The 16696-nt window shown below is 53.2% G+C and overlaps 1 protein-coding gene across 1 annotated transcript; it reads right to left on the reverse strand.

Annotated features, from left to right (window-relative positions):
* Positions 1-26: 26 nt before the first annotated feature.
* RPAP1 (RNA polymerase II associated protein 1) lies at positions 27-16424 on the reverse strand. Its single transcript, XM_065871245.1, has 25 exons — positions 16371-16424; positions 15113-15366; positions 14664-14812; positions 14292-14381; positions 13715-13835; positions 12884-13105; positions 11450-11629; positions 10316-10431; positions 9931-10029; positions 8730-8831; positions 8345-8512; positions 7908-8090; positions 7647-7781; positions 7380-7550; positions 6734-6891; positions 6139-6297; positions 5785-5986; positions 5248-5357; positions 4771-4966; positions 4423-4575; positions 4052-4194; positions 2711-3464; positions 843-1019; positions 647-706; positions 27-539 (listed from the first exon to the last, which is right to left on the reverse strand). Exons 2-25 carry the CDS (start codon positions 15291-15293, stop codon positions 390-392), a joined length of 4179 nt encoding a protein of 1392 aa, XP_065727317.1. The 5' UTR covers positions 15294-15366; positions 16371-16424; the 3' UTR covers positions 27-389.
* Positions 16425-16696: the final 272 nt, after the last annotated feature.

The raw sequence follows: 16696 nt of genomic DNA on the forward strand, positions 1-16696 counted from the left end.
ATCTGAAATCAGTCCAAATCAAATTCCCAGAAGATAAAAAAATTCTTTATTTCAATGCTCAGCTCCAGTATTCATATACCCTGGCCTGAAGTGGGGAGAGGAAGAGGTGTAGTTAGTAGGTCTTGTCCCCAAGAAGGGGTATATAGCTAAGTCACCCTCACTCCCAGCACAGACCCTCAGAAGCCCCAGATCCTGAGCTCCAGATATCAGGACATAAGGGTAGGCTCACCAATCTCCAAAAAAGCTCAAAGAGCTTGCTCCTAGAAAGGCAAGCCTTCTGCTCTATTGTTTCCTGCACACTCTTAGGACACAAAGCCCTTCTCTCTGTCCAGGCATCTGTTGGTGAACCCCAGGAGAATGTATCCATCTCTTCCTCTGCAGCAGCTATACTAGGTCTCTGAAACCCCATTTTGGAGCACCCCTGAGATCAGTTTCTGGAGGTACTGCTGACGCAGAGGGGGCAACTGGGGATACAGCTCAAAACCCTCTGGAAGGGCAGAATTAGGAAGCTTATAGTGGAGAAGGTGCTGCCGAAGACCCTGCAGAGAAGGAAGAAACTTTATGAAGTGGGTAGTGAGATCCTGTTGAGATCTCTGTTCCCCAAGACCCTCCATTCTCCCACCCTCCAAGATGTGCCCCGCCCTACCTCATCTGCCAGCAGCCAAGTTTTCTGCAACATGCTCCTGCGGGCAGCCTTTACCTCATCCTAGAGGCAGAAGAGGGAGTGGTGGCACCAGGCCACAGGCCTATCACTCGCCTGGCCTGGACCTCACCTCCTCCCCAGCTGGCTCAGTTCAACTGCAGGTTCCTTCCCTCCCTCTGGAGATGGGGACGTAACTTACCAAGCTCTTTGGGTCCTGGCAGAAGATGAAGCTGTTGACATGAGCCACAGCCACAGCATAGAGCACAGGGCACCAGTGTGATTGGAGCGCACCAGTAACCAGAGCCCGGAAGTAAAGCTGAAGGAGGGCCAGGTTGTCTTCAGGAGGCGCTGTGTAGCTCTCCAGGGACACAGGCAACTGTGACAGGGGAAATGAGACAAGCTGAGGGTCAGGGTGGAATGTGTATCACTGGACAACAGGGTGGATGGTTGATGGTCACATGAAACAAATCACGAGGGCAGAGATCCGGTCCTAGACAGACATCCATCCCTCTGTATCACAAGGATCAAGGTTAAAGACTAAAGAGCTCAAAAGCAGCGGAAACTGGGAAACTGAGAAGGAGCTGTGAATTTCTACTGCAACTACTACTTGATTAATCTACTTAAAACTTTCAAAATGTCATGTTCAGCTGCTCAATTCTATTAGCAAACCTTTCAAAAGTTAATGTTCTTTGGAATAGTAATTCTGTTTCTAAAAAAATTATTCTTAATTCTACGCAGAAATGATTAGGAGTTTATGTCCAATGGTGTTTATCACGGTGTTACTTAAAATAGCAAAAAGTCAGAACAACTTTCATGCCCACTAAGGGGTTCTGATAAAATAAACTGGGACGCACTTGCACGATGGATTATGATATAATAATAAAAACGTTGATTTCTTATTTAATGATGTGAGAAATGCTTACTACCTAACATTCAATGAAGAAAACATTATGCAGTGATCCTAATTTTATAAAAATATATATGCACAGGGACTTCCCTGGTGATCCAGTGGTTAGGACTTGCACTCCCAATTCAGTGGGCACGGGTTTGATCTCTGGTCAGGGAACTAAGATCCCACATGCTGCGAGGTGCCGCCAAAAAAAAAAAAAGACTGAAAAAAGGTAAATCAAAATAATTACTACTGGGCAGTGGGATTATGGATAACTGTAAAGTTCTTTTTTTCCCTTAATCTATTCTTTTTCTGGCCACACCATGCGGCATGTGGGATCTTAGTTCCCTGACCAGGGACTGAACCCGGGCCCTTGGCAGTGAGAGCATGGAGTCCTAACCACTGGACCCCCAGGGAATTCCCTGTAATGTTCTTTTTAATTCTTAAAACTATATTTTCTTTTTAGTTTTTTATACAAAATATACATTTATATCTTACATATGTATATTAAAATGTTTGTATTTCAAGCTTACCAAAATAAGTTATAATGAAAATAAAAAAACAAATCTTAAAAAAAATTAGTAACTCTTTACAGCTTACAAGTTTAACTCCTTAACCTGATATCTGAGGCCCTCTAAGACTTTATTAGCTTTGTTTCCAACAAGTTCCCAAGCTGGTATCTGTCATAGACTCCTTCCTCTTCCCATCCTGTCATATTCCTTCCTGCCTCTGAGCTTTTGCTTATGCTGTTCCACTAGGTACATTCTATCTTTCTCCTTAATAATCCAAATTCTACCCAATTTTCCATGTCCAGATCAATCCCCACTTCTTCCACAAAGGCTTCTCCTTGTGGGAAGCCCACTTTGATCTTTCCCTTCTCTGAATCCTGACTTAACACCTAGAATCTGAATACTGAGAACTATGTTGGTTTTAGTACATCTCTTATCTAGACTGTAGCACCTCATAAGCAAGGAGCCGTGCCTTTTTAATAATAACGAACACCTACTGTATGCCAGACACCACAGTAAACCCTTTTCATGTATTCTCTTAATCTCCTCAAAGCCTCCAAGAGGTAAGATAAGGAACCTGAGGTCCACCAAGGCTCCCCGCGGCTCAGGACTGCCTGCAAGGCCCAGGACAGGATGCCCATGGTGGGCCCTGCTGGGCTGAGAAAGTACCTGGGTCAGAGGCAGGCCCAGAGCTCGCAAGGCTCCCACGTGTTCCCCAAAGAGGGCAAGGCGCAAGGTGACGCTGAACCGACGCTGCAGGGGGAAGAGAACCAGGGCCCCAAAGAGGTGGTCCCCAAAAGACACAGCCTCAAAATGCTCCAGGAAGTTGGCATAGAGATCCGGGAAAGACGTCAGGCCAGGAAGTGGGCAATCCAGGTTGAGGTTTGGTAGGACTTCAGGCTGGCAGAGCCGGGCCAGGAGGGCTGCCACCAGACGTTGTATTGGGGTCTCCCGGAACAATTCACTGTCCACCAAGAACACACACATGAGCCGTGCCAGGCGGGCAGCAGGAGGCACAGCCCGGAGGGCCTGGGGGCGCCAGCTCTCCAGGACTAGCACCCACTGCAGGGCGCGCATGGCTGTGCCCACAGTGTCAGGAGGAAGCCCCGAGGGGCTGTCTGAGGCCCGGTGGTAGAGTTGAATCAATGGCAGGAAAGGCCAGTCAGTGGGCAGCAGAGGCTCCTTAGCCACAGGGAGCAGCAGGGCTGGGACTCGCTGGAGCTCCCCTCGGTGCAAGGCTTGAGAGGCTAGCAGGCTGGCTCGGGCCAGTGAGCAGTGGGTCAGGTAGCAGCTGCGGATGCTGGGGAGGTCCTGGCAGGCCTGAGCTAGTAGAGTCCCTCGCCCACACCCAAGGTCCCCGCAGCTCCCTAAGGACAGCCGGTCAGAGAAGTCGGCTGCCTCCGGACCCCCTGATGCTCTTTCCCTGTAACAGAACCCAAAAGCCAAAAATGAGGGCTAGAACCCACAAGGCCATGCCAGCTCTCCAGGGTTTCCCAGAGGCTCCTAGGTCCAATCCCGCTCCTCCCTGTTCCCCTAATAACCTTCCATGTAGTGTGTATAGCAGTTAAGAGGATGGGCACTAGAGCCAGTTACCCAGGTGCAAGTTTACAGAACTTCTCTGTGCCTCAGTTTCCTCAGAGTAAAGTGGGGATAATAATGATAATAATACACTCTCATGGTACAGGTAAAACAATTAAAATAGAGACAAACGGTTAAAGGAGTACCGGACAAGGAGTAAGCACTGGGTAACACTTAGCTATTATAAGCGTACAGCTAGTTTAGAACCATTTTTCAGCCATACAGTCACAGAAGTCTCATAATAATACTCTAGCATATTATCCTCATCCTCACTTTACTAATGAGGAAATAGAAACTCAGACAGGTTAAGCGTAATCCATGGAAGAAGGAGAAAGAAACCCAGGTCTCCTGGCCCCAAATTCAGGGCTGCTCTGTCAACCACCACAGCAGCCTCTCAAAGGGCTCAGTTGATGCCACCAACCCCGGACTTACGGGAGGAACTCCAGCCGGAACACACAGCTCAGCAGTAGCTCATGGGCGAGGTGCTCGCTTCCGGGCAGCAGCCGGCTCAGCAGGGCCAAGGCCATGCTGTGATAGAGGGCAGCACTGGTGGCTGACACTGGCTGGAGTGTTGCCTGTGGACAGAAAAGGGGGGAAGGGGGAGGAGTAGGCAGAGGCGGTGAGGGGGGACAAAGCAAAGAGAAGTGAGGAAGAGAATATATGCTGATGGGCATAGGGCCTGGGCATGTCTGCAGGCAAGTAGAACTGCACGGCTTGCCAGAAGCAGCACAAGCTCCAGAGAAGCAGGATGGGGATAATGGGGGGGTGGGGTGGACAGAGGGATGGGGGTTGGGGGCACCCACCGCTCTCTGGGCCAGGGCGAGTGCCAGGTGCTGCAGGTGGTACTCATGGCGCAGGGCCCACGCGGAGAAGGGTGTGAGGTGTGGAGCAGCCACAGGAGCCACACACTGGAGGAAGTAGTTCTGCAGTCCTGGGGCAGCCAATACGGCAGCCAGCTGAGGAAAAGCAAGCTTCAGATTCACAAGGTGACTTTGATGCCCTCTAGGGCTCCCTAGCTGCCCCTTCCCCAGCTAAACTCAGAGAAATGGGTGCTGGCAGAAGAGGCCTCTCTTCCCCAAGGGGTGCCCTTCCCCTTTCTGACTCCTGCCATCTTGGTCCCCTGCCCCCCTAACCAGGCGCCCAGCGCTCACCTGGCCACACAGGCCCTTGTGGATCCAGCCCAGGGTGTTGAAAAGAGAGAGGAGGGCCGTGAGGAATGGGAAGGGGGAGGCTGAGCCAGCCAGACTAAGAGGAGGGTGGCCTCCTGCACAGCCCAGTGACACGAGGCTGGGGAGAGCTTCAGGGGCCGGAGCACAGGACTGTGGGTTGCAGAGAGGGGAGCAGCACCTGGAAGCAGAATGGAGACACTGAGGGGGGCTCTGGCCTGATATGTGCCGGGCTGGAAACAGCTGCTTGGTCTGCGACCAAGGCTAGCGGAAACGTGGCCGTGCAGACAGAGCCCACGTTCCCTGGAGCCCCCAGTCGCTGCCTGCTAGGGATTCAGGTTTCCCTCAGGCTGGGGGGTTCCACCTGGGATGGACCAGGGAGCCAGGCGTAGGAACCCACAAGGAGCGAAACTGCCGCCTCCCCGCCCCACCCCCAGCTCCACAACCGCACACAGTACACACCCCAGCGAATCCCACAGTCTGCCCAGAGCAGGCTGGCTCAGCAGGGGCAGCAGCAGCTCCTCCGACAGGCGCTCCATGTCCTGAAGCCAATCCCCTGGGCACAAGCCTGGCTGGAAGACCAAGACACTCACTGAGCTGATGGTCCAGGACCCCCATTCTCCTGGACCCCATGTACCCAGGCCAAGCCCATGATTCCGAGTGGCCAAGAGTCAGTGTTTAGAGGCTTCTGCCTTCTGCCCCTTCTAGAGGCAGAGGAGACCCTGAGGTTTCCCTGGCACCCACTGTCTAGGGTCTTGAGAGAGCATAAAGGCTCCAGGGAGGCCAAGCTGCTGTTTGCGGTTCTACGGTCCCTACCAACACGACTCCTTGGAAGCTCCACTGGACATGGAGGTGGAAAGAGGAAGAAAGGTAGGAGGGAAAAGGTGGAAATGGGGAGGCAGGTATGGAGAGGTGGAGACAGAGGGAGAACGAGGGTGGAATGCTAAGATGAAGGCAGGGCACCCAGGGCAGCGTGGAAGGCAGGCAGGCAACACTCACCTGCTGGCTCCAGGCCTGGTAGTAAGCGTCCAGGAAGAGCAGGCAGGCAGTGGGCACTGGGCCAAGGGCACTCCACGTCTCAGGTGTGGGCAGCAACTTCAAGGTCTGTCTTAGACAAGGCTCCACGAGAGGCTGGAGCCCAGACACCTGCGTCCAAGTGATTGAGGAAGGAGTGGACGACACACTGGCCTCAGCAGAGTCACTACAGGAGAGCCACAAGGGGCCACTGTGAGGATCTGGCTGCCTGGACTCCCCTCGAAGCTCTGGCCGCCCTCTCCCTGTGGAGGAGCACTCCCACCGGTCCCAGAGCTCCCGACAGGATGTCACCGCCAGCGACTCAGGGCTAGAGCCTACCTTCTGGGCTCAGGGGTGGTGCTACCGGCGGCTAGGGTCAGCTGGGTGAGGACGGTGAGCAGTGAGGCTGCCCTCTGCAGAGCCAGGGGCTGAGGAGAGGGGCTGCTGAGCTCCTTCGGCACAGCCTGCAGGGCTCGAATCAGCACAGGGTACAGCTCCCTGGTGAGTGGGGAGAAGGACCGCCCTTCAGTGTGAGAAGGGAGATGGAAACAGAAGACACAAAGCAAGGCCCGGCCCCGGGCATCTGCAGTCTGGCTGAGGAGGAGCAGGAGGGAGGCCCAGGGCTGCGGACTCTGGGAAGGTTTCAAGAAGGAAGGCTGGGGGCTGAAGGGAAGGAGGTAGCCCCTCAAGGCTTCCACCACAAGAGGGAATTTAAATCTGATTTCACCAAGATACCAAGCTGGGGTGCACAGAATGGGGTTAACCCAGCTTTGTTCCACTCTCCCCCGGCTAGTCCTGACTCCCAAATTTTCTTCCTTTCTCCCAGAATCACCTCTTTCTCATACTCAGCCTCCCTCCGAGCTTGAACCTTGATCAAGGCCAGAGTGCAGAGCTGGAGGGGTCTGTGAGGGAGCCTACCCTTGTCTCTCCTCACCTGTAAAGGTCACCGCCCTGGCCGTAGGAGGCTGCCACGGCCCACAGACGGAAGGCCTCAGTGCTCAGTGTCTCGGCTTCCTCTGGGGGCAAGGCCAGATCCTGGGGAGCCTCAGCTATAAAGCGGCACAGGCGACTCCGGAGATCAAAGCCACTCAGCTGGGGTTGGGCAGAGAGTCTGGGGATCAGGATCAGCTGGGAGCCCAAAGTTCCAGGCCTCAGGTTCTCTCACTACAGAGACTGGCTCAACTCATCCCTGTTGAGGCCCCTCTGGTGCCAGAGGGTCATGGTTCTAGGCTAGGGTGAAACTATCTCATCCATCCCTCCCTTCCTCTCTCCTTCCATCCTTCTTTTTAGCAAGCACTTGCTGGGCACCTTGGCTATGCCTATTTGTATGTGGCCCTTCTGGCCTGGGTCCAGGGAACAGGGAACCTTCCCTTCCCATGAGAGCAGAGCAGGCCTACAGGATACACTAGGCTCCAGGTGACTAGGTTCCTGCCTGGGGGTTTCTGTTCCATTTCTAGGCAACTGGAACAGATACGAAGAGAAAGATGGCATGACTGGGCCACCCAGAGTGCAAGGGCTATGCTTAGCCCCCAGCCCAGCCCTGTCTCAAGCCGCCATCCCTTGCCCTGTGTTCTGCTTACCAGCCGGGCAGCAATATTCCTACCAGCCGAGGCCAGGACACGAAGAAGTTTCATGGCAGGAGCACAGGGCACTCTGTGTAGACTGAGGGTAGGCCTCACCCCCATAGGGGACCAGCTGGTGGGCAGGAACTCTTGAATCACAGTCTCTATCAGCCGAGGGCACTCCAGGACCTGTGCAGGCCAGGACGAAAAAGGAGGTAAGGAGGCTGAGGGTCAAGACCAGGCCTAGCTAGGCTCTTTGCCCAGTCCCTGCCTCCTCTTTCTCACCCTTGTGGCTGACTCCAGGGAATGCCGGGCCACGCGGATGAGCACAGCCAGGATGTCAAGGACCGCAGAAGGTCCTGGGCAGGTCACCTCCAGCAAGTAGCGTAGCCGAGGCAGCAGGTTGGTGGCCAGGAGCCCCTGAGGATCAGAGACACAAACCCACTACCAAATGCAACTGGACCCTAGGCCTTGATGACCCCTCCTGCCCAACATGTGCTGGCCCCGGAGGTCATGGGACAAGTGCAGCTGCCCCAGCACTTTTACCTTGATGACATCATGTCGGGCCAGGTCAGGTGGAGGCCGGTTTCCTTCCTCCGGGCTCTTCTTTTTTGCCTTTTCTGCTGGGGGCTCTTCATCCTCATCCTCGTCCTCCTTGTCCTCCTGGCTGGGCATCAGAGGGAACACCAAAGCTCCATGGTACCAAGAGAAGGTGCTATCGAGGAGCTCCTGCCAGAGGAAAGAGTGTGAAGGTGGGAAGAGGAAGAAGGCATCAGGCCAGAAAGCGGGTCCAGAAGTAGAGGGCAAAAGCCACGCACAAAGGACAGAGAGGCAAGGCTCCTAGGCTTTGGGGCCTTTAGAAGGTAGTGACACAGCCACCCCATTCTGTGCTCTGCCTGGCAAAGCCTCATCAACGAGGGCAGCCCCAGCAGAAGGCGTAGGGACCCTAATGCCTTGAAGCCTCATTCCTATGCCTGTTGTACCTCATCTCCAGGAGCCACCAGCAGAGCCCGAAGAGCCCGGACAGCAGCTGCGATGACCCCATCCACTCTGTCATCCAGAGAGAAGCGCAGCAGGAAGAGGAAACCAGCATCCAAAAGGAGGCGCAAGACACTGCCCACTAGCCGGTCCCCGAACTCGCCAGCCTGGGCCTTGAGGGCAGGAGGATAAAACCTTGCTGAATACGCTGAAGTTACAGTCTCTGTCCTAAACCCTTTACTTGTCCAGCTAGGACCCTGGGTTTATCCTGTTCTCAGTGTGACCCACACACAGCTGGTGTATGGGCCAGTGAGTCAGAGTGAAACAGGCAGGAGGTGGGAAAGTCTAAGGGGAGGGGGGCGGGCAGGATGAGGCCAACAGTCCACTCACCCTGCCGATGACCTGGGCCAACACATGCAGCGCTAGTGCTCTCTGCTGGGACACCTGGCTGCGCGTCAGGTGGAACAGCTCCTGAAGGGAGTACCCTGCTCTCTGGAACAGGGACAAGAAGTCAGAAGGAGCCAAGACACAGGGCAGCACCCACCAACAAATACGTGGCAACCCCTATCTGCCATGCACTGAGTCAGATGCCACGGTGAAGACAAAGAAAAGTAAGTGATGTCTCTTGCCTCTGCTCTCCGTGGACCCTCAAACTGGTAAAGAAAATAAGACTGGCGTACAAGTAACCATAGCATAAGGCAGTTTGGGAGGAATGTAGTAATCGGTGTTTAATTTGCAACCAGAGAACAGGAGACAGAGAGAAGGGGCACCTGGAAAAGTGCTGTGGTCTCAGTGGGTGGGTAGAGCTCTGATGGCCTGGCATGGAGCAGAGGGGAAAGGCGTTCCCTGGAGTGGGCTTCAGGAACTGAGCCCTGGAGGTCCTTGAGCACAGCGGGCATGTGGGGAGCAGGCAACAGAATGTGCAGCAGAAGTGAGGGATGCAGAGCGGTGGGGTCAGCAGGGACAGATGGTGGAAGGCTGTTCTGTCGTGCTGAGGAGCCAAGACCTTATTCTGGGAGAATTCCCTGAGCGAGGAAACTTTCTGAGGCAAGGGACAGCCTGAGCTGGGCCAGGGGAAATCACTACAGCAGACCCGTTGGGGAGCAAGCGAACAGCAAGACGGAGTGAGTGGAACATGGCGACTGAACAGACCAGAGGGATCAAGGCTCTGATCGAGGAAGCACTGTAGGGAGGTGACAAACAGAACTGGCAAGTTCTGGCGACTGACTGGAATGTGAGGGAACAAGGAGAAAGATTTCAAGCCTAAGAACTGAAAGGACAGGGACTTCCCTGGTGGTCCGATGGTTAAGACTCTGCGCTCCCAATGCAGGGGGCCCGGGTTCGATCCCTGGTCAGGGAACTAGATCCCCCATGTGGCAATGAAGATCCCACATGCCACAAGGAAGACCAGTGTAGCCAAACAAACTAATAAATAAATATTAAAAAAAAAAAACCTGAAAAGACAGTAAGGCCGTGAACTGGAATAGGGTGCACAGAAGGGCCAAGGCAGCTGAACAGCAGTCCTTCTCCACATGGTTGTTAAAAGCACTTGCTGAGAGCTGCCCAGTACTCCCTGGACCCCACGCCTCACCTCCGCCTCCTCTCCATGGTGATGTAGGCCCAGATGGGTGGGAAGGTCCACGCTGGGGGCCAGCAGCTCTCCCTGAAGACTGAATCGGGCCTGCATCCTCTAATGGGTACAGAAAGAGAACTATGGGCTGGGGGCACCAGCAACTTCCCCACACCCATTCCTCACCTGTAATCCCAGGCCTCTCAGGATGTAGGACCTGACTCTACCTCTGACCAGAAGTGGGGCTCCTCTGGCCTTAGAGACCAGGCAGGAAGAGGGGGGTGAGCACTAGGAGAGATGTTTCTCCAGCTTGGGGGAAAAGAAAAGCCTAAGTTCTGGGTGCAAGACAGCAGCCCCACTCACTGCCACCCCACCTTGCCCTTGTAGGCCAGCTGGCTCTCCTCACCTCCTGAGTCTGCTGCCGTCGGAGTGGAGGCAGGTCTCGGGTCCAATGGAGCTTCTCCAGCTCAACAGTGTCCATGTGCAGCCATTCTTTCTGGGGAGTCACGGGCAGTGCCAGAGCTGGGGAGATGGAAGCAGGTAGTATTCCCTAAGGGGCTCAGCTCACTGATCCACTGGGGTCCCAGCCATCATCCAGAAGCTGCCACATCCACCTCTGCCCAAGGGTCTGGCAGCCTCTGCCTAGAGCTATGACTAATGGCACAGCCCAGGGGCTGGAATGCCTGATATGGCAGAACACACCCCGTCCTGGGCTCTAGCCCCTTTCTGCCCCCAAAGGTTTGTTGGGAGAGGAAAGAGGAAGCGGAGGAGATAAGGAAGAGAAGAGAGAGGAAGCAGAGGAGGAAGGCAGGACCACATACAGCAGGGAAACCACAGTTCTCCACTCTCTAGTACCGACCTTCTAAAGGAGCAGGGGAGTGGAGACAATGAGGAGGGGGCAGCTATACTTCAGCAGAGCAAGATACAGAAACACACACCTGCAATATCCTCCTCCTTCCTCACCACCCCCCCACCCCCATCCAACCTGCTCAACTGGCCTAGAGTTCATCCAGGGGCAGTAGGTTCCCGGCTCTCCTAATTCAATTCTTCTTTTGTTAATCACTAATAAAATCATCCAGTTCCTGGAAGATGAGTGCTCCCACTGGCCTCTCTGCTTCAGGTCTGGCATGTTCACAAGACCTGCGTCAGACCCTCCCTCTCCCACCACCCTGCCATTATCCTCCCAACACTGAGAGCAGAGGCAGAAAGAACTGTGGGATGGATGGAGCCAGAGCTGGGGCAGCTACTGCAAAGGCAGGGGGCAGATGGTCTGGAGAGGGAGGGGGCCATTCAGCCATCACATTGTGCTGTCTCTTACCAGGGAAGGGGGAGAAGGAGCAGTAACAGGACAGGAAAACAGGAAGCACATGCAGGAAGAATATATGCATCAGCAAATGAAGACTGATTTCAAGCCAATAATAAAGATTAACGTTAGATGTTCAAGGACAGAGAAGATTCTCTCTCTTCCCATCTGCCAGGCCTAGGAGAAGGAATATTTTCCTCTACTTTTATTCCCCAGAAGTCCCCTCCTCCTCCAAACCTGGGGCTCCTGGCTCCAGCTTATCTTCCTGCCTGGGCTCACTGGCAGAAGTTGGCATGATGGGCTCCTCTCCAGTGACCTCAGCAGAGCGACCTCCTGGCCTCTGCTCCTCCATGACCTTCTCTTCTACCTGCTCACAGGTGCGGCTGTGAGATCTCAAGAAGGCAACCAAGCTGGGATCTAGAAGAGAGCATAGAGGGGAGAATGGGTGGGGGCAGATCCTCCCCAGCCTCTATACACCTGAAATCTGCTTAATACTGCCTGTCTGTGGGCGCCAAGGCCAAGACAAGCCACTTCCCAGCCCTGGCCTAAGCCCCGGGGCTCTCTTGCAGCCTCGATGACCCATATCTGTCACTGGGACCTGCCTGCCCACCTATTCCTCCACTCTTCACAGTCCCCTGGTCCAGGCCAGTCTGCCCATCCCTGTGCTTGGCCTCAGGTCAGAGGCCCAAAGTAAGTGGCTGTGGAATAAATGAATCAATGTTGACGAGGGCCAAAAAGAAGGCATTTAGGGGAATAGTTTCTCACTTTCAACTATTTTATTTATTTATTTATGCACAAATATTCACTAAAAACCTAATATATGGGGACTTCCCTGGTGGCGCAGTGGTTAAAACTCTACCTGCCAATGCAGGGGACACAGTTTCAAGCCCTGGTCTGGGAAGATCCCACATGCCTCGGAGCAACTAAGCCCGTGTGCCACAACTACTGAGCCTGCGCTCTAGAGCCCACAAGCCACAACTACTGAGCCCGTGTGCCACAACTACTGAAGCCTGCGCACCTAGAGCCCATGCTCTGCAACAAGAGAAGCCGCTGCAATAAGAAGCCCGCGCACCACAACAAAGAGTGGTGCCCCGACTTGCTGCAACTAGAGGAAGCCTGTGTGCAACAATGAGGACCCAGAGCAGCAAAAAAAAAAAAAGAAAACAAAACTAATATATGGTATGCTCTATATAAGTGCTAGATACATAGTTTGGAACAGATTGACTTGGCACTATTGTTTTGGTGAACAGAAACTAGGAGGGAGGTGTAGTATAGCACAGCATCACATAATAGAGTACCCTGTAGTTGTACTAGAGTACAGCCAAAATAGTGTATACTACACTACAGTAGTACAGTATACATGGTATAATGGTTAAGAACACAGCCCATGAGACCAGGTAGAACTGGGTTTATATCTCATTGGTGTTCATTAACAGGATGTGGCACCAGGCTGTGTGACCTGAGGGAGAATTTCTTAGTTTTGAGCCTCAGTTTTTTTTGTTTTTATCTTTTCATACATAAATGAGGTTAGTACCACCGACCTCACAGGAACAGTTTGAGGATAAAATGAAATGTGTTAAAGTCCTCTGCCTGGCACTCACAGTGAGCCTTCCTCAATAAATGATAGTAACTTCCTAGCCCGGTCTTGGCAGGAAAGGCTGGTACCCGTACCAAGCTGAGCCAGTAACCGCTGCTGTTCCTGCAGGATCTCCTCCGGAGCCATGGCTTGCAGTCTTGCTACATTCTCTTCATGGATGGTCTGGGCTTCCTGCTCAGCCTCCTGGCTTTTGAGCCCCTTCCCTGTAACCAGATGGGGTCCCTGGAAGCTGTAGCTGTTCCATGGAAGCTGGCTGCCCTGCTCCCTAGGTGTGAGTGCCTCACAGGTTGCAGCACCTGGAAGAAGGATACGATCAGTTTCATTGCCTCACCCCAACTGGGCCTTCTGTCCCTCTTCTCTAATCCCATTAGCTCTGGAGACAGATGGAAGCCCCAGAGTTTTCCCAGGCACAGAGTGGAGACCCCCCTGGGTTTGGCACAAGACTCCAGGGCATCCTGGGGCTGGGTTGGGGTGATGACCTCTCTACTCATTTTTCCCCTTGGACTTAGAAGTTTCTCTCAGAAACATCCCACTTTCTGACTCTTCTCTTGGATGTCTAGGCAGCCGTCTGCCTCCAGGGGCCTGCCCCCAGCTCTTCTGCTAGTAATTTGCACCATTAAAAGAATCTTGGCCTACGTCTTTATTTTACAGTCTCTACCAGACACTTCTATCCCCTTCCTTTCTCCTACAGTCAAGTAATGCCCTGCCTTCTCCCTGCACCTGAGACCCAGATGTGGACCCAAGCTGCCCATACTCAATAGTCTAAGTGGAGATATTGGATGGCTCCTCTTTAGATGGCTCAAATGCACTTCAGATTTGAGGCAGGGAAGATGTATATCCAAAGATGACTCTACAAATGTGTATTACAAAAAGACTGAGCCCAAACCTCTTCAAACCCTGCTCACCCTCTGGTGGGTGCAAGGTAGATGCAACTTCTCCAACTGGTGGGACCTTGGCTTCAGATGCTCTCCTTGCTGCAATTTCCTGGGCAAAGATACTTCTCTTACCAGATGTTGCTGGCTTCCCCTATGGGGCAAAAAGAAAACCCAGGTGACTGATGCTCATTACCCCATTCTCTTCTCAACCTCTTTATACCAAGGTCGCTGGAACAAAGAGAGATATAAGAGACTTGCTTAATCTCCAAGGGTCACAACCCTAGTCCTCAGAGAAAGCAGGGCTCTATAGAAGCATAGGTTTTGAAGTCTGACAGACTTGGGTTGGATTTCTGGCTCTTCTATCTATTAGATGTGTGGTGTTGCAAAAGTTATCAGTTTCCTTATCTGAAAAATAGAGATAATGATACCTATATTACATGGCTGTTATAAGGATCAAATGAAGTAATGCATGTAAAGTGCTTAGTGTGATGCTGTTTTAACAATGGAATTGCTTATCATTATTAAGATTATCTACCTGGGGAATATGCACTATGATGCTCACAAGACTGTCCTCCCCTAAACACCATGTGAGGTCACCGCTGCCTACCTGTCTCCCCTGTGAGCGATGGAATACAGGAGGGAAAGCAATGCCACAGGGCACAGGCAGATTCACAGCCACTGAACTTGTATCTCGTTCCTGCAGCAACAAAGTACAAAGCAGTGAAGATACAGAGATTTCCCCAGGCTGGACCCTATCCTCCTAGCCTCAGTTCTACATGACTAGAACCTCACCCTAGGGAGTCATGAACCCATCTTGCTTCTTAAGCCATAGTGATTCTAAACCAGCCCCCAACCTGACTGCACGGGGATAAAGTCCCATCTTTCTGAATCACTCTCTGCTCAGTAAGGCTCACCACCCACACGCAACATCCTTTCTGCCCTTGGATGCCTTGCCCCACTCAACCAGGGTGAGACGCACAATAATCTTAGTCAAGACAGCAGTGATGTGCTTATCATGCCTGTTCAGCCTCTCTTCAGGGTCCTCATGTTCAGGCAGGGGATGGCCGGGGCTGGGCCTGGCTCTCTTTGGGGGACCAGGAACCAAAGCTGGGGGCAAATCTGGGAGATCTGAGAAAGAAAAAAACCCAGATGTGAGGTTACTCATATCTTCCCAGGAAGAGACTGAGGGCTAGGAGAAAGCCAAAGAAAGAAAGGCAGCTGCTGTGCAGCGCTGGCTCAAGCTGTGTCACCTTGGGCAAGGTATTTAACCTCTTTGAGCCTCCGTTTCTTCATATGTAAAATGGGGCTGCAGCAACAGGGGTTACACAGTTTTGAAATAATGATGGGGAATCCAGCCACATCAGGAAGAGGGAGAGACCCTGAAGTTGTACCGCTCTCCTTTTCAACCTCATACCCACAGCCACTCACTGTCCAGCATCACCACATCCCGATGATCCTGCAGTGGAGGCCTGTCCGGGTTAGCATCACCACCACTCCTACTTCCTTTCTTCACCAGTTGTACTGCTGGGGCTGCACCAGCTGCAAGAAACTGACTCTGGAAGCGCAGCAGGTCCACCTCGGACTCCCCTGGCTTTGGTCTCGACAGCATCTTGACACTCCAGCTGCCTCCCTTGTGGGATTCCAGCACTGCTTCAGTGTAGGGAATTCACTCTCATTCACTCCTAGAAGCAGTAAAGATGATGGGCCCTCTGCAACTGAACCCTGATTCTCTTTTTTTTTTTTTTTTTTTCAGTACGCGGGCCTCTCACTGTTGTGGCCTCTCCCGTTGCGGAGCACAGGCTCCGGACGCACAGGCTCAGTGGCCATGGCTCACGGGCCCAGCCGCTCCGCGGCATGTGGGATCCTCCCGGACCGGGGCACGAACCCGTGTCCCCTGCATCGGCAGGCGGACTCTCAACCACTGCGCCACCAGGGAAGCCCTCTGATTCTCTTTTTTGTGCATCAGAAAAGACTCCTTTTCCCTGGGTTCGGTGGACTCATTCCTCCCCATTCATACCTTATTGCCATTCCCTCCTTACTTAGCTCTCCCTGATGTCAATAGCCCAGCAACAATATTTACTGCCACCTTAGATTGTTTACAATCTGTGGATGATAAAAACTTTCAAGAACAACCATACGGGACCTAAGGAAAATGTCATTAGGAGCCAGGCGGATAAATGTGTCATACCAGGGAGTGGTGATTCGGTATCATACTGGTGGGAACACGCCTGGCCGAAAAGTATTCAAATTATTAAAAACCTTGGGCTATAAAAGATCAATATATAAAAATCATTTGTATTTCTATACACTATTAAAGAACAATCAGAAAACGAAATTAAGAAAACAATTCTATTTACAATAGCATCGAAAAGAATAAAATACTTAGGAATAAATTTCACCAAAGCAGTTCAAGACATATTCTGTCGGGCCCCACAAGGGCCCCTAGGGCTCTTACGGTCGCGGGCGCTCCTGGGCCACCCGCGTCAACAAAGAGAAATCACAGAGTCTTAGCCTATGCTGCCCGCGGATGGAGGGCCGTGCCCAGGATCTCCGCACCGACGAGGCCGCGGCCGCTCCTGGCCAGATCAAAGACACTGGGGCAGACTCCGACAAAGAACTGGATACCCTGTACCAGAGCCCTCCGCCGGGATCTCCTATAGTCCGTCCCGCTAGCCCAGCCACCTACTTGGCCTTGGACCACCTGGACGCCGCCATCTTGCCCAGCTGGGGCCGGGCTTCCGCCGCCACCAGTTCTGAGCTTCCGCCCCGCAGCCCGGCCCCGCCTCTTCAGGTCCTGTCTCCGCCCACTCTCGGGAGGGGTTTGCCCTCTTGGTGTTCAGGAGTCGTGAGCCTGAAGGTATTACGCTTGCCGCGTCCCGCCGCAGCGCGGAAACGCTGGACGGACACTCTGTACATATACAACACCCGTGACAGAGGCAAAGGGTTCCGCAGACGCCCTTCCGCACTCACCAGCCCGGATTACCACATCCTACACTCCCAAGCTCAGGGACA

This window comes from Phocoena phocoena, chromosome 2 (genome assembly GCF_963924675.1).
Source record: "Phocoena phocoena chromosome 2, mPhoPho1.1, whole genome shotgun sequence".
Taxonomy (NCBI): domain Eukaryota; kingdom Metazoa; phylum Chordata; class Mammalia; order Artiodactyla; family Phocoenidae; genus Phocoena; species Phocoena phocoena.